Genomic DNA, 16,535 nt, shown 5'->3' with positions numbered 1-16,535 from the left:
ATGCTGGGTTATATTGTGAAAATCGGTATAGTCTGTCATCTTTTCATCTGTATGGTTACAAGATAACCACCTTGAAAGGTAGGAATTTTTTTCAGATAAACTGTCACTGGCCAGGGCTAAATTTTTCCTTTTCCCGGGCCTTGCGAAGGACTAAATGTGTGTGGAGAAAGTTCCATGTTTTGTTTTGAGAGAAGGATACTTCTCTAATTGCAGCGAATTGTTCAAAACTATTTAGGAAGAGTAGAGAAATCCTGGGCAGGTGAGAATGCAGACATAAGCCAGGTGAAGTGGTCAGCAGAACACAACAAATAACTAAGATAGTTTTGCGGTGCATAACAGAGGTGTCTGTTGAAAACAGTATATAACCCTTGATATACATCATTATAAGAGTATCAGTTGCATTGTTAGACTGAATTTTAAGTGTGCACATAAATGCAAACTGCAGCTTCTAGTTATAAGCATTTACAAAATAGAGTAAATGTGGGTTTATACTCATGCATGCTGTACCTACAGAGCTTATGTTTTGTATATACACTGTCTTCATATAGATGGAGAATGCTGAAACAATGATTTGATTCAGTATTTATATTGAATTTTATATTTAATTTTTATAAAATGTATGCAGGACAGTATAATCTTTATTTGCCTTAGAATTACTGTGTGAAACTTCTTGAGGACCTGAGTTTAAAGCATTTAGCTAGTAGTTTACAAACTTATCTTTTGTATTTACAATTTAAAATTTGTTAGTCCGCCCATAGTTAAGTTTACTATTACTTGTAAGGGAATAGCTGATACTGTTGAGTTGAGTTACCACATTGCCATCTATGGGCCATTGAGAGAAAATACTTTACTGTGTTTGAGAAGCAGTATTCTTTTTTTTTTTGAGCTTCTGAAAACAAAAGCAAAGAGGGAAACTCCATTTAAGGTAGTGTAAAACATGTTACATTCTAATTTCTGTACTTTGTAATAGTTATAAAATAAAATGCCTTACTTAAATTGACGCATTTCTTTTTCTGACTCGCACCTTTCCTTTATATTTGACTCTGGAAATGCAACCATGGTAACTAGTTTGGTCCTGTTTGAAATTTAATTAAAAATGGCTTGCAAGCATGGTATTTTCAGTCTTCCATAGCCAGTGTCATGTGAGAGACGGACTTTTTTGGGTGTACTGACAGCATTCCCCAATCCCACATCACTGTCACATTTTTTTTTCCATTGGCAAAACCAGTTGTCAGTTAAAAACACTTCAGTTTCGTATGCATGGAGATCATGTTTAAACTGTAACCTTGAGCAGTTCAAACATAAGCCTTTGGGAAGATTTTTCTTTCAAAATTTCTTCTCTCTCACTAATTGGAACTTTCCATTTTGCTTGATAGAAAAAGCTGTTTGAACCCCACTCTAGCATGCATGCTTAATTTTACATGCGCAAGTGAACTCACAGGGATTACTCAGGTTCAGAAATTACTTGTGCATAAATGTTCATAGTATTAGTACTTTGACATGTAGAAGAGAGTAACATGCAAAAGTGAGTACTTTATCTGACTAATGGGTTTATCATACACAAAGGAAATGCAGTATAAACATTTTATTTAGGTAAGTTATTTTCACAGAAAGATACATTGATATAGGCTCTATTTGTAAACAAAGCAAAGAGAAATGCATTAAATATTAGCACTTTTAAAAAAGGGATTTAGAAATAGTTTCTGCTGATGTAACAGAAGTCAACCAAATACAAGAAGCTAACTATTAGAATTTATATTAAAAGAAATTCAGATACTGCTGTAATAGAATTAACCAGATAGGGAGATGCATGCAGAAACAGCTAAACAAGTGATATTAATTGGATCAGGTCCTGAAGGCAGTCAAAGCATCATGGTGAATGGCCAGGAGAGCTGTTAATGATGGGGCTTCTCCACTAAGACATTCCTGATCTGAAGTGTTACCGATTATCAGTGGCACAGAATGCATAAACCTGATGTAACAATCTGCTGTACTGTGAACTCAATCTGAAATGAAGTCAGATTCATGTGCTGAGAGAATTTACAGTTTATTATACCGCTTAATACATTGTACTAATAGGAGTGTCTCTTGCAAATCAAGGGAAGTGATTCTTCCACTTCATTCAGCATTAGTGAGGCCTCATCTGGAATACTGTGTCAAACACTGGCTTCATGCTTCAAGAAGGAGGTGGACAGATTGGAAGGAGTCCAGCACAGAGTGATGATGACCATGATTACTGGCCTGAAAAACGAGACTTATGAGGAAAGCGTGAAAGAGCCAGGGCTGTTTTGCCTGGAAAAGGGAAGACCAAAGCAGGATTTGATAAGTCTTAAAAACCTGAAGGGCAGTTTTTATAGTGTGGATAGAGATGTTTTTTTTTTCTCTGGTCATAAAAGCAATGGACACAAGCTGCAGCAGAAAAAAAATTAGGTTAGGGAATAAGAGGAACTTTCTGACTATGAGGGTGGTCAAGCATTAGAAGAGGCTACCTAAAGAAGTTTGGAATCCCCACCCTTGGAAATTTTCAAGAGGAGGTTGGACAGTCGCATGCCTGTGGGGTTACAGTTAGGGACAATCCTGCCTGGCTGGCCTAAATGACCATGTGTGAGGTCCCTTTTAGCCCTACTTTTCTATGATCCTATGATAATGTTGTGAAGTGTATAGAAGCTTCATGGATATATTATATAATGTTACTGATTTAAGCTCTTGTTCTTTCTGGGCTGATTTTATTATTAGACCAGTGCAATTTAATTTCTCTGTGGAGTTATAGGTCATTTGAGCACCCAAGAGACCATTTTGAAAACTCCTGCATATATTTCATAGTAGCTAGGGTCAGGAGGGACCTGAACAGATCATCTAGCCTGACCCCCTGCCACAGGCAGGAATGAATGCTGGCTTCACAAGACCCCAGACAGGTGATCGTCCAACGTCCTCTTGAATTTGCCCAAGGTAGGGGCAAGGACCACTTCCCTGGGAAGATGGTTCCAGATTTTGGCCACCCTAACTGTAAAATATTGCCTTCTGATCTCTAACCTAAACCTCTTCTCCATCAACTTATTACCATTGTTCCTCATCACCCCAGGTGGTGCTGGGGAGAAAAGGGCTCTGCCTATTTGCTGTTGATCTCCCCTGATGAGTTTGTAGGCAGCCACCAGGTCTCCCCTCAGCCTCCTCTTGCTGAGGCTGTACAGGTTCAGGTCCCTCAGTCTCTTCTCATACGGCCTGTCCTGCTGCCCTCTCATCAAGCGGGTGGCCCTCCTCTGAACCCTCTCCAGGGTGGCCACATCCCTTTTGAAGTGCGGTGCCCAGTACTGGACACCAGTACTCTAACTGCGGCCTGACCAAAGTCGCATAGAGGGGGGAGTATCGCCTCTCTGGACTGGCTTGAGATGCACCTTTGGATACATGACAAGGTATGGCTGGCCTTGCTGGCTGCGGTCTGGCATTGGTGGCTCATGTTCATCTTGGAGTCAATAATGGCTCCAAGATCCCTTTCCACCTCTGTGCTTTCAAAAAGGGAACACCCCAGCCTGTATGTATGCTGTGGATTCCTTCTCCCAAGGTGCAGCACCCTGCATTTATCTACGTTGAACCCCATCCTATTCTCATCTGCCCACTTTTGTAGTCTAAATCTAGTTGCAGCCTCTCTCCCTTCAAGTGTGTCCATCTTGCCCCACATCTTAATGTCATCAGCAAACTTGGACAGTGTGCTTTCCACCCCCTTGTCCAAGTCGCTTCAATCATTTAGCCTATGAGTTCAGGAAGAAATGTCTTTTAGTTTATTTACAAACAGATTTTCATGATCTCATCGCTGTAGTATTGGGAGACCTCAGATACGCTATTTGCTGTGAATTATTTAGCGTTTTGGATTATACTTGACAGCAGTATATATAAGGTCCTCTGGGAAGAGAAGCAACCTGATGTGGGAGGGTTGGACTGAGTCAGCACTTGTTATAGTAGTCGTCATTGTCATCGTCATCCTCCTCCTCCTCCTTGCCTGAACTAAGTAAAAGCCATAGGGGTGGACCCTGCAGAGGTGCACGTTGTGCTCTGTGTGAGTTTGATCAGATCCAGGAGCAGCACTAGGGACCAGAGGATGGGGCTCTGGACATGTGTTTGACACCCCTCATACATACTTTCACCAAAGCTCATCTAGTATGTCTGTGCTACAGTAATCAGAACAGTGGTTCTTGAACTTGTTGGACTTAAGGCACCCTTCTCTGGAGTTGAGGCACCTCTCAGTAACTTTTGTGAACTGAGTGGCGTCCAATTTCAACAACTAATTTATATCATACGGTGCTTACCTCCTTGCAGAGGGAGTGGGGGATCAATCAGGTGGGGGCAAGTCTGAGATTGCAGTTATTTATTTAGCTTATTTGTATGTTTCCTTGCACCGTGCTTATCTCCTCATACTTCGCAGCAACCTTCAAAGGATCTGGTGGTCCCCTAGAGAATCACTGGATTAGAATTTAAATGGAGTTCTAAACTAGATATGTTGCTAGCAGTAGAGCAGTGGCAGTATAGAGCTCAATGTGGGCTAACTGCCGAAAGAGTCATTAGGCTTAACTGGGTGGGTTTTCCACCACCAGCTGCAGGTAAGTGGTGCGAGGTGCAGCAGCGGCGGTGCTGCAGTGGTGGCAGCTGCTGCTGCATATGAGCTCCCCCTTCCCCCCCCAGGCAAGTGGTGTGAGGTGCGGCGGCAGTAGAAAAGCTGTGCAGGGTGTGGTGGTGACTGTGTGCGAGCCCCGCCTTTTCCTTAGCCAGTTGGATGCGAGACTCTCAGAGAGGCATTGCTGCCCTTACCCCTGCTCTGGGCAAGCAGCGCAGGGGTGGTGGTGCGGTGGTGCAGTGGTGCTAGCAGCCGCTGTGTGAGAGCAGAGATACGGTGCAGTGGTGCACCGTTTGCTCAGAATGGGGCTGGTGGGACAAGGGCAGCAGTGCCCGTCTGTGAGCCGCACATGCCTGCCTGGCCAGGAGTGGGGGCTCGCATGTGGTGGCCGCTACCATACTGCCGCATCCCATGCGGTTTTCCCGCTGCTGGGCAGCGGCATGAGGTGTGGCAGCAGCAGTGCAGCGGTGCTGGCAGCTGTCACGTGCGAGCTCTCCCTGCCCCCTGGCTGGATGGCATGTGTGACCTGCAGAGGGGCACCATGGCCTTCACCTGCCATCTGTTTTTTATCAGAGAATTTGCAATTTCTTAAATTGTTTTAAATAGGGGAAAACCAGGATCCCCGTTGAGTCCTTAGGCTACTCATTGTTTTCTTCTTAGGCTATGGGTCACGCTCACCCCTCCTCTCGCTCCCTCCTCTCCTCCTCGCTTTTCTCTCTTTCTCCCTCCTTCCCTCCTGCCTGCCCTCTGCCTTCTGATTCTTGCTGGGGCATCGTATGGCTTCCTTTCCCCACTTCCATGCCAGACGGCTCCTACCCGGAGGTAAAGGATAACCAGTAAGCTAACCAGTTATCACTGTACTTATCAGTTTAACAGTTAATCATTTAACCCAGGGGTCAGCAATGTTTTTGGGCAGCGTGCCAAAAACACCTGCAACCTTGACTTGTAAGATGTTGACATACCAGGGCCAGATGGCAGAGGAGCCGTGAGGGGCCTGATCCTTGTTGTGACATCTGCTCCAAAGTGTGCGCGCCATGCAAAAATGCCTTCAAGTGCCATGCTCTGGCACCCATGTCGGGGGTTGCTTACCCCGTTTCAACCTGTCACATCCATGCACTGTAGTAGAGACATGCTCAGTCTTGTACCTGCTTATGTAAATTTAGCCTCCCGTCTAGTGAATATCCAGTAGATCTTTTGATCAGGTTTGACCAGGCGTTAAAGCCATATTTTCTTATGAAGTGCTTGTAAAGAGTTTTAGTAGATGATTATTTGAATTAAGTTTTTTTTACATACCTTGTAGTTAACTTATGAAACTCATTGTCACAGGAGGTTTTAGGGGCATATCGTATTACCTAGCGTTTCAAAATGGGAATAAACACAAACATGGAGGACAGGTCCATAGGGAGATATTAGATAGAACATTCTGAAATACCTGAACCAATGATTATTGATGCTATTGAGGATATGACAGGGACCTTTTTATACATGGCCCTCTTGTCTATGCCATTTACTACTTGCCACTTTGGGAAGCAAGGCAATGGGTAGAGGGTTTGCGATACCTTTTTCAGCATAAGAGGATCCTGCAGTTATCTGTTCTGACCAGTGGGAATCATCTTTCTGGCATTAGTATCAGTCAGATCCAGGTAGAAGAGATCTGTGTACAGGCCTTCTCTTGGGCCACGTCACTGGTTCTCAACTGGGGTGTACTAACATCCCCCTCAGGGACACCACGAGGCAAGTAAGGCTGCTGTGGGGACAGCCACCAAGTAAAAGTACCCTGGGCATTCCTCCTCCCTTAGCACTCTGATTAATTCTTAAGCAGGCAGGAGTTGACTGATGCTGTAGCTCTTCCCAGTCCACATCCCCAAAACCCTCACATTCCTCCCGGAATCAGAGGCATGTGGGACACGCTACCCATGCGTTTCTGTTTCTAGGAGGAGCTTGGGGAGAGCTAAGGGGATGGACAAAGAAGGGATACACAGCTGAGGCAGCTCCTCTTTGCTTTAGGATGATCAGAACCCTAATGCAACAGTACCACGCACATATGCTACAGCCCTTCCTGGTCGGCTGTGCATAAGGCATATGGTTTTCTTGGAGGTAGCAATACCTGGTTGAGAAGCACTGAATTCAATATGAGGAAGCACCAGCAGTGGTTCTCACCCAGGAGTGCTGCCACATTCAAAAACGTGGTGGAGAACATGACCCTGAAATGGTTGAGAACCACTAGGTCTGGGGTAGGCAAAGTTTTTTGGCCGGAGAGCCGAAAAAACCACAGTGTCTACCTTGTAATGCGCCGGAGTCCTGGCATGCCAGAAAAACAAAATGAGGGCCGGAGGAGGGTGGGGGGAGGTACATTGCAGGATGCATTGCATATTAATATATTGAATAATCGTAAATGTTGCCTTTTGTTGTGTGTCCCTTTTTTGAGGCCCAGCATCTCTGAGAGCTCAGGTCTGGAGGAGTGAAGCTCGTTCCTTCCCAGAGAAAAGATCACCTCAGATCCAGCTCCCAGCACTGCCCGGTTCTCTGGAGGGGCCAGATCTGGATCTCTGGAGTGCCCAAGCTGCTCAAAACCTTGAAGCAATGCCCCTGCCCTAGTCTTACAGCTGTGAGGCCAGAGGCTCTGGGACTGGAACCAACCAAATAAGCTCTGGGCAGTTGCAGACAGGAGGCTGCAAACAGCTGTGCCAGGCTCCGGCATCAGCTCTGTGCTGGTACATGCATGCACATCTCAGAGCAGGCAGTGGGGAAGGGGCCTGAGGCAGCACAGCCCCAGTCTCTCACCTGCTCCCAGTATAGAGCTGATGACTGGGCTCCAGAGCCCAGCGCAGCTATTTGTAGCCAGCCTGGGCCCTGGGCAGCTGCAGTAAGCAGCAGGCAGGCTGCAAATAGCTGCGTTGGGCTCGGGAGCCCAGTCATCAGCTCCATGCTGGCAGCAACTGCACGCATGCCTTGGAGTGGACAGAAAGAGGGCTGCACTGCCTCAGAGCCAGGCCCTATCCCCGCTGTCTGCTCCGAGGTGTGCACACAGTTGCCACCAGCATGGAGCTGGCTACAAACAGCTGTGCTGGGCTTTGGAGCCCAGTCATCAGCTCTGTGCTGGGAGCAGGGGAGAGACTGGGGATGTGCTGCTTCAGGCCCCCGCATCTGTTCTGAGGCGCGCGTCACGAGAGAGCTGATACTGGAGCCTGGTACAGCTATTTGTAGTCTCTCGGCTGCAGCCAGCCCTGGCTCTGGGTAGCTGCCAATCATGGAGCCCAGCCTGCTTGCAGCAGGGCTTGCAGCCTCCCATCCACCTGCTGGGCACAGCCCGGGCTCCATGGCTGGCAGTAGCTACCCAGAGCCAGGGCTGGCAGTGGTGTGCTGAGCAAAATGGTCTTGTGTGCCATGCTTGGCACGCATGCCAGGGGTTGCCGATCCCTGCTAGGTAGACTATTGTCCCTGCTAGGTGGACTAGGTAGACTATTGTCTGACTCGGTGGGCTCTACCTTTTTGCGCAGCATGCCAGATGGGCAGTGCTTGGTCTGTCCACAGGCTGGATCCAGCTGGTTGTCCCAATCTGTTGCTCAGGGCAGACTCAGTGAGCTCCCATCTGGTCACATGGAGGGAGGAGGTGGGCCCAGCCTCAAACTAATCCGGTGGGGAAAGGGGGCTTGACCCCTCCAATTGGGCCCCAAGGGAGGGAGAGAGGGTTTGACCTAGCCATTGGCGATGCATAGGGGGTGCATGTGCACCCCTTGCAAAAAGCGCTGCTGGTAGTGCCTGTGGGCGGTCACTGCTCGCCACCCGCCCTCTCGCTGCTGAGGCTGCCAGTGGTTTCTGCGGGCGGTCCCCGATTGCTGTTGGATGCTGCCACTGGCGTCTGTGGGTGGTTGCCACCCCGTGGCTCCCCACCCCCCTTTGACAACACTGCTGTGGCTGCCTGAGTGAGCTTACTGCCACCACACTTCTGCTGGTAACACTGCCACTACCGCCTGCGGAAGGTCCTCACCCCTCTGGTGCCCCCCACCCCAGCCTCCCGGGTCATGGTGTTCATGTACCTAGCCCTGTAGGGGGAAGGGGATGGATACAGCTTGGCCCCAATTTGGCCATGAGTAGGGAAGGGGGCGTGGCCCAGCTCTGACCCACCATGTGGAGCTTGAGGTTTGGGAATTTGGCAGTGGGAGAGGGTGATCACATTAATTGCCACCAGTCCAGGTCCACCAAATTTCCTGACCCATAGCCCAGATGCCATCACTGTGCAGGGTGCATCAGGGCCACTGGCCAGAGGTTGAGTATCCCTGGTCTAACCCAGTATGGCATTTCTTATGTAATGTTTAAAAATGAATTCTGTGGCTTGCTTATAACTGCATATTTAACATGTGGTTCTGTCAGTAATACTAATTGTTTGTTTGCTTGGTAATCTTTTTTTAATCAAGTAAAGGGTACATCTGTAAACATTTTATAAGAGTGATCAGAGATTGTTGTTAGAATAGAAACTAGTCCTAGAATTATGCATTCAAACAGTTGAGGCTCATCAAAAAAACCTCATAGTCCAGCAATTAGAGTATTGTGCTGGAAAGTATGGAGTATGGGTTTTAAATTAAGCAAATGAGGGATTAAAATGGGTGTCTCACATCCCAAGAAATTGTCCTAACCCCTTTATTCATAAAATTGAAGAGGTGGTTGTTGCAGCTACCACTTGCTTCTCTATTTTGTGAACACTTCTTAAACTTCATGTAAGTGTAGCCCTTGGCTTCCATATTTCTTTTGCTCATATTAAAATGTTGGAAACCAAAACGCTTGGGATCCTTGAGGAACTAAAAAATAGTTGTGTCCTTTTAGAACTTGTTGGCAGAACTAATTTATGTGAATAACATTAATTGTTTTCTGTTCAAGGTTGTGGTTGATGCAGTATATAACTTCAAGGGGGATCTTATTCTAACCTGGGCCTGATTACCAGTGAAATAGCCATGATTTTTGTTTATATGCTTAGCTAGTTTGATTTGAGCTCTTGATAACCATAGTTGCCAAAAGCTTTTTTTTTTTTTTCTATGCTTATCATGCTCAGCTGTCTTTAAGTGTTCTGTTCAGCATATGTAGCTATCTATATATTTATAGCTAGCTTAGATCTAGCCTTAGCTTTTTGCCTTTCCCTGGGTTAGTGTATTTTCTTCCCCTACCGTGGCTTGTCAGTTAAAAGATGTTTGAATTGTGTGTGTTCTACTTTGGAAAACTTCACCATCCTTTTTAAACTTCACACAAAGCATTCAATTCTGTTTAAATTGTTGTATTAATTTTTTTCTGTTTTTCCCTATCCATAATTTTGTGGTATTGTTTACATTCTATATAAGATATATCAAGCCTCTGCTGCAAAATGAGGGGAAGCGCCTAATATGCTGCAAAAAATTATATTGTTTATTTGTGGTTTTTACTGCATCACGTGAAGCAGGTACAAGAATCGTCCTGGAAATCAGTTTAGGTTGGTTTGTTTGTTTGTTTAAATATAACTTCTTTTTCTTCTCTCAACTAGGGGTTGACATAGAAGCAGCTAGAAAAGAAGAAGAACGAATAATGCTTAGAGATGCAAGACAGTGGCTTAACAGTGGCCGTATAAATGATGTCAGGCATGCAAAATCTGGTGGTACAGCACTTCATGTAGCTGCTGCTAAGGGGTATACAGAGGTTTTAAAGTAAGTATGGTTTCTAAATAGTAAATGTTCCATGTCTCCATATTTATCTTCATGTTGCTGTAACTAATTTTGATTTTAATAATATTGAAACTTCCCCACCTTCTTTAACTATATCTTGGAAAAAATTGTGATCTTTAGGAATGCCTATTTTTTGCAGTTATTTCCTGTTGTCACCAAATTTGAAACTTAAAACAATGCTGTAGTTTGTAGATAAGCTATTTAAAACTTGAGAGTATTGTCCATATTAAATTTGAATCCATTTCAAGAAAAGCTAATGTTTTTATTATAGCTAAAAAGGGTTTTTTTCGGAATCTTTTGTTTGCTCTGTCAGTGGTTTTCAATCTGTGGTCTCAGATTGTCTTAAGGGCTCTGTGAAAGATGACTATGATCAATCAGAAATATGTAAATACCCACACTTGCAATTCAAAGGGGTCTACACCTCCATTTAATTTTTTAGGGGTTCACAATTAAAAAAAAAAAAGATTGAAAACTACTGCTCTGTGTTTGCAAGCAGCGTTTGAGGCCATTCTGTAATGTTATAAAACTTAGTTTAAGTCATTGATTTAATTATGCAGTAAAAAAGTACATCTAAAGGCTATTTGTCCAGGTGCAAGCAGTTCAGTCAGAGAAACTAAGAAACTGGGTTTTTATACCACAGCTAGGATTACTGATTCCTGTAGCTGTTCATTAAAACCACGCAAGCCCCTTAAAATGCCTTCAGATAACACAGCAGCCATTTAAATCTGGCACGCCAAATCATACTTATTTCCGTATTCAAGGTACCATTTAAATGAATTAGCAGTGCCTGCTGTTTTTGTTAGAGGTGCACCCATATATTGGTCACATGTCTGATCAGCACTGATTTAAAAGAAAAATTAACATTATTGTCTACTGGCTTTTTTTTTTGACCAGTGTAGCCCGTAATGTCACTGATAAATACTGGATTTGTGTGTGGGGTAAAGGTGATCTGCTGGCTATGGGCTCCGGAGGCCAGGGACAGTGCCAGCCTCTTTTTCCAGTGCGGGGGCTGGGCTTAGAATGGGCAGGAGCAGGACTGGCATTGCTGTGCAGGTCGGGTGGCGGCAGTGGCATTGGTGGAATGACTACAAGAGGCTTAGGCAGATTTTAGGGTGGCTGTAGGGCCCCCCAATCCTTGCCCTAGTGCCACCCCTGCTTGGGGCAATCTGTTCTGCTGGCTTTCCCTCAGGAGCCCTGCACCAGCTGCGTGTTCCCTGTCCACCCTGTAGTGCAGGGCTCTCATGGGAAAGGCAGCAGAGTGAAGTGCCTTGAGCAGAGGCAGTGCTATTAGGGGCTCGTGGGGGTTATAGCCACCCCAAAATTTGCCATAGCCACCCCTGCCAGTAATGCTGCTGCCTGCCTCACCCAGCTGAGCCTGCCCCGCTCCCACCCGCTCTGATCCCAGCTCTTGCCCAGTCCCTACACTGGGAAGAGGCTGGCACTGTCCCTGGCCCTGAGCCCGTAGCGAGCTGTCCACTTCTGCCCCATGCACAAATCTGGGGGAGAGGGCACATGCCTCCCCTGGGGGTACACACAGCATAGGGGAGCTGCCTCCCTCCTCATCCCTCCCCCCCTCCCCAAGTGTCCTGGATGAGCCGCACGTGGGCTCCGTCCTACTCCCTGGCACAGAATTCCATTTGCTGCCCTGACCGGGCAGCCTCTGTCCCTGCTCCACTCCCTCACTCATCCCCTCAATTATCTCCTCACACCCCTTCCTTTCCACAGAGTTACCTGCAAGGCACTGCTCTTTAAGCTGCCAGGCTACATTCCTGTAAATTGGCTATCAGATCAGTATCAGCTGATATGCCTGGTTAATAATCAGCTGTCAGTATCGGCCAAGAAAATCTTTATTGATGCACAACTAGTTTTTGTTTTAATTATTGTGCCTCTTTGTAAGCCTCCCTGTTAGCACCTTATTAATTGTATTTCAGAAGAATCATTTAAGCAGCTACTTAAGCAACTTTGTTTATAGCACACAGAGGGGCACAGCTGTGCTGGCAAAACCAAGTGCTGCTGAACTCAAAGGTCCCCTATGGTGGCAACACCCTCCTGCTTGCCACTTAGTTCAGCTGAGTAGAGCCAGGATCCTGCTGCTATCCAGCACCTGCCAATGGGCTTTGCAGGATTTGCTTATCACTAGGGGTGTGCGAAGTGGACAGTATTCTATTCGGATTTGGCCTGATTCAGGGGACAATGATTCGATTCGTTGATTCAGATCACTGCCCTGATTTGATTTGGCTGAATCTGAATGTGAAGATGCAATTCTGATTCGAAGAATTGGCAATTCTGCCATAGACACAGTTTTGTATGTTTTTTCTGTGTTCCTCAAGGTACCAGGTGCGGCTCGTGAATACTGAGACGGTGGGGCAGATGGAGCATCCCATGGGAGTGCAGGGGAATCTTCCATGTGCTCAGTGGTGCGCCCCCCCTCCCCATGTCCCCCTGGCTTGTAAGTCGGCCTCAGGGTGACTCTGGGTGCCCCCCCCAGTAGGCACCAGTCGCTGAGCCGGGTGGTGAGGGGGGGTCCCCCGTGTGCTCTGCAGCGGACCTGGAAATGCACCGGAAGTACTTCTGGTCCACTTCCGGGTCCGCTGCTAAGCTCATGGTGAATCTCCCCGTGCTTCTCTGCGACACTCCATCCACTCCATCTCAGCATTCTTGAGCTGCACCTAGTACCTTGGAGGTACGTAGAAAAAACATTTAAAGCTGTATCTATGGCCAAATTGTCAAATCTCCAAATCAAATTGTAGGCTTCCGATTCAATTCAGAGAGATTAATGGGTCTCCTGATTTGATTTGGATTTCGAGATTCAGCCACTGAATCAGGCCGAATCTCCTCCAAATTGAATCAGTGACCAAAGCGTCACACAGCTTTACTAATCACCCTGCATATTCATCAGTTTCCTGGTTGTCAGATAAACCCTCCATATGTGTGGCTTAGGCTGTACAGCGCTATTGCACTGTAATAAAGGTTCAGTGCTATTATACAGTAATAAAGGTTCTATGTACTACTTTTCTTTGCAAACTTCTTTAAAATGCCCAGAAAATGTTGGAGCTATATGTAATCTGCAGCGCACATCACAGACTTGAGGGGTCCTGTTTTCCTGAGGACTGAAGCATATAGAACTCTCCCACTGTACAGGGAAACAGTAAAATTGGTTTGCCAGTAACAAATTATTGAATACAGTGCAAAAAATATTTTTCTTAACTTTAAGTTGCACTAAATTTACTGTACTGATGAAGGAATATATTTTTAGGAGGAAATGTGCCTTGTAAGTTGACAAGTCTTAAAAAAAAATTTTGTTGTTAATCCTACGTGAGTGTTAAAGTGAAGGCAAGAAAATTAAAGCTTACTTTATAAAATAATTTTAGAAAGTAATGGCACATTACTACTCTCAACTACAACACCTATTTTTTCTAATTTCTTTAGGCTTTTAATACAGGCTGGCTATGATGTAAATATTAAAGATTATGATGGCTGGACACCACTTCATGCTGCTGCTCATTGGGGTAAAGAAGAAGCCTGTCGAATTTTAGTGGAAAACCTATGTGATATGGAGGCTGTCAACAAAGTGGTAGGATTTTTATGTAATCCTTGTCAAGATACAAAGTTCTGGTCTCTAAAGTGACTTTAGAAGCCAGGGTAAGAAAAATAGAAATAAAGTGCCATTATTGTTCATGGTGCTTTCTCTACTGCCTGTTTTGCTAGAATCAGCATGTTTATGTCCACACTTATATTAATTTTCTGTTCTTTAAATTCACTTGCAGGTTCTAAAAGTCAGATAGGGTTTGTGGGTGCTGTTAGAGATCAAAGACATTTTTCATTTCTTCAATATTTTCTTAATTTTTTTTGGCTTGTCATAACTCAAGCAGATTTTTGTAACACTGTATTAGCGTCAGTGTGGTTACCTAAGTCAGTGCTGGTGACTTTGGGCTCTGGAAACTTAATTTAATAATAACAGTTTCTATTAGATTTATGTATAATAAAGATCAAATAATATATTCTTCCTTTTGTGCACTCTGGAAAACATATCAGAGAGCTGTGGACTTAGTAGTTTGCAAGGGCCCTTCTTGCATCACTTAAAAAAGCCGCAAAATCAAAACTGTTCTTGCAGCATAAGGGGGGCTTAAGTTCTAGCGCATTTTTTCTCTCTTATTCTCTTCCATCTGGACCCTGATTATCTTCCAGCATCAGTCCCTATAGTGCATGTAAATTTCCCCACACCTCTCTTGAGATTTATGGAGACTCTTTCCCAAAGCAGTTCCTTAAATTATTTAAAAAACATTTATGAAGTTCCCAGGCGCAGATACTTGAGCTGGAAAAAAATTGTCATCTCTACAAGGGGTGGGGCGTTGAACGCCAAAGGGTAACATTTTTGGTTTATCTTGGAAATTATAAGTTGTGTTTAGGAGTCAAGATTACGATCAGGAAAGCAATGTATTGGAAAGGATGGAATTACCTTAAAACGGCATTAACCACCCACCCACACCCAAATTCACATGCCCTGTATCAAGCTAAGTATCTTAGTTGAATCAGTCATAAAATGATTTACCATGTCTGAATTTAATGTTTGTGCCTAAATTTGCTGTTGAAACCTAATTTATTTACTTGGAGTTTTGAGGTGTGGGGAGACATGTAGTGTACATTTGGATAATCTTTAAATCAGTCTTGGCAAGAAAAGGAAAAGCAAAGGGGCAGAGGAAGGAGGCTAACAGTGGTAGCTGAAGAGGTACATTTGCTAACGCGAGCTAAGAAGCTCCATTTGTTGTTTTGCCAAATATACAATAATGGATTTAGCTTTTAAAGATGCCAGGAATCCACAACACTGCTGAAACTAGCATGAGTTGCAGGTGTTCAGCTCCTTGGAGAACAAATTTTTTTTGTTTGCTTTGCTTTGCTTTGCTTTATGTGTTTGGCATGATAGACTAAAACAGTGTCTTGAAAATTAAATTGTTTATTAATCTAGGTAAGCTCATGTCAAAAAACAGTGTTGGTTAGGGTCACTGCACTGTCTCCAGGATGTCTAACTCTTTCCAGTAAACAATATGGCCAATTGTTTCCCCCTTCTTTGGTATAAATAGAGCTTGTTTATATGGGACAAACAGCTAGAATATTTTTTTGCTGCAATAATCAGCAATAAAAGATTAATAGCATTGGCATTAAAAGGGATCATAACCTTAAGGAATTAACATCTTATTAAGAAATCCAAAGCTACTATTAATCTGCGTGGTTTGAAAGTTTTTAGCTATAAGGCACATAAATACTTTAAAGGTATAAATGGAAAATGTTTTAAGTGCAAAGTACATGAAGTGTAGAGACCTGCATGTGATATGTGGAGGTGAAGGAACGCATTAGAAAGTTACATAACTTTATATCTGAAGTTAACTTTGTATTCAGCATATGACTTTTCAGGCAGGCAAACTGTGAAATAAATTAATATGATATAACCTTTTAACACTGTCCTTGTTAGAATAGCTTTGCTGTTAAATAAAAACTTACAAAGAAATTTGCCCAAATTGCCTCCTTGCCAAGCAATCATAGATAAGAAGTTTCCTTTGCAAACTGTAGATCAGACTATTGTAATTCCAAAATAATGCCATTGAATTTTGGTTTCTGCTTTGCTAGGTCCAGTTTTTAAAAGTCAACAGGCAGTGTGATCAGTTTATTGCTCTTCCCAAAAGTTTCTGATCTGTTTCCACACAGTTTTCAAAATTAAACACATTTCTAATGCTTTTGAAAAACTGAAAAGGTCTTGAATCGATCTGTAGATTATGCCTCTTATTGAAGATGCAAGGCACATTTCCTTCACACTGTAGGCCAGGGCGGACAATTATTTTGGGCGGAGGGCCACTTACTGAGTTTTGGCAAGCCATCGAGGGCCACATGACAGGCAGCCAGGGGCAGATAAATATTAATTTTTCTAAATTTTTTAGGGGCCCTGCGGGCCACATAGAATGACCTGGTGGGCCACATTTTGCCCACCCCTGCTGTAGGCACTCGGGTGCATTCCTGCAGTACTTGTCTATAGAGAGAGAAGCTTACAGCTTTGATTCTACATGCAGACTAATAACCCTTTTGTCTGCTAAATCTGTTATATTTGATAACTGGCAAGAAGAGTTCTGCCATAAATTGTTACTCGGCTTGAATGTTAACCAAATGGAGATAAATGGGCAGGTCATACCTAAGAGTCGGTAGCTATGTTTTCTATCTATCTTCTCAGATACTACTGCATAGAA

General features: G+C 44.3%; 1 protein-coding gene across 2 annotated transcripts in view; it reads left to right on the top strand.

The window, feature by feature from the left end:
- PPP1R12A (protein phosphatase 1 regulatory subunit 12A) overlaps positions 1–16,535 on the top strand; it is a 195,607-nt gene that overhangs the window by 91,376 nt on the left and 87,696 nt on the right. For both annotated transcript variants that reach the window (XM_059726121.1, XM_006274960.4), the window contains exons 4-5: positions 10,122–10,281; positions 13,729–13,873. In XM_059726121.1, coding sequence (XP_059582104.1) covers positions 10,122–10,281; positions 13,729–13,873 — 305 coding nt within the window. The remainder of the gene's footprint in view (positions 1–10,121; positions 10,282–13,728; positions 13,874–16,535) is intronic.

This window comes from Alligator mississippiensis, chromosome 4 (assembly GCF_030867095.1).
Source record: "Alligator mississippiensis isolate rAllMis1 chromosome 4, rAllMis1, whole genome shotgun sequence".
NCBI lineage: Eukaryota > Metazoa > Chordata > Crocodylia > Alligatoridae > Alligator > Alligator mississippiensis.
Note: the sequence above shows the minus strand (reverse complement) of the source record. Positions and strands in the feature narration are given on the sequence as shown.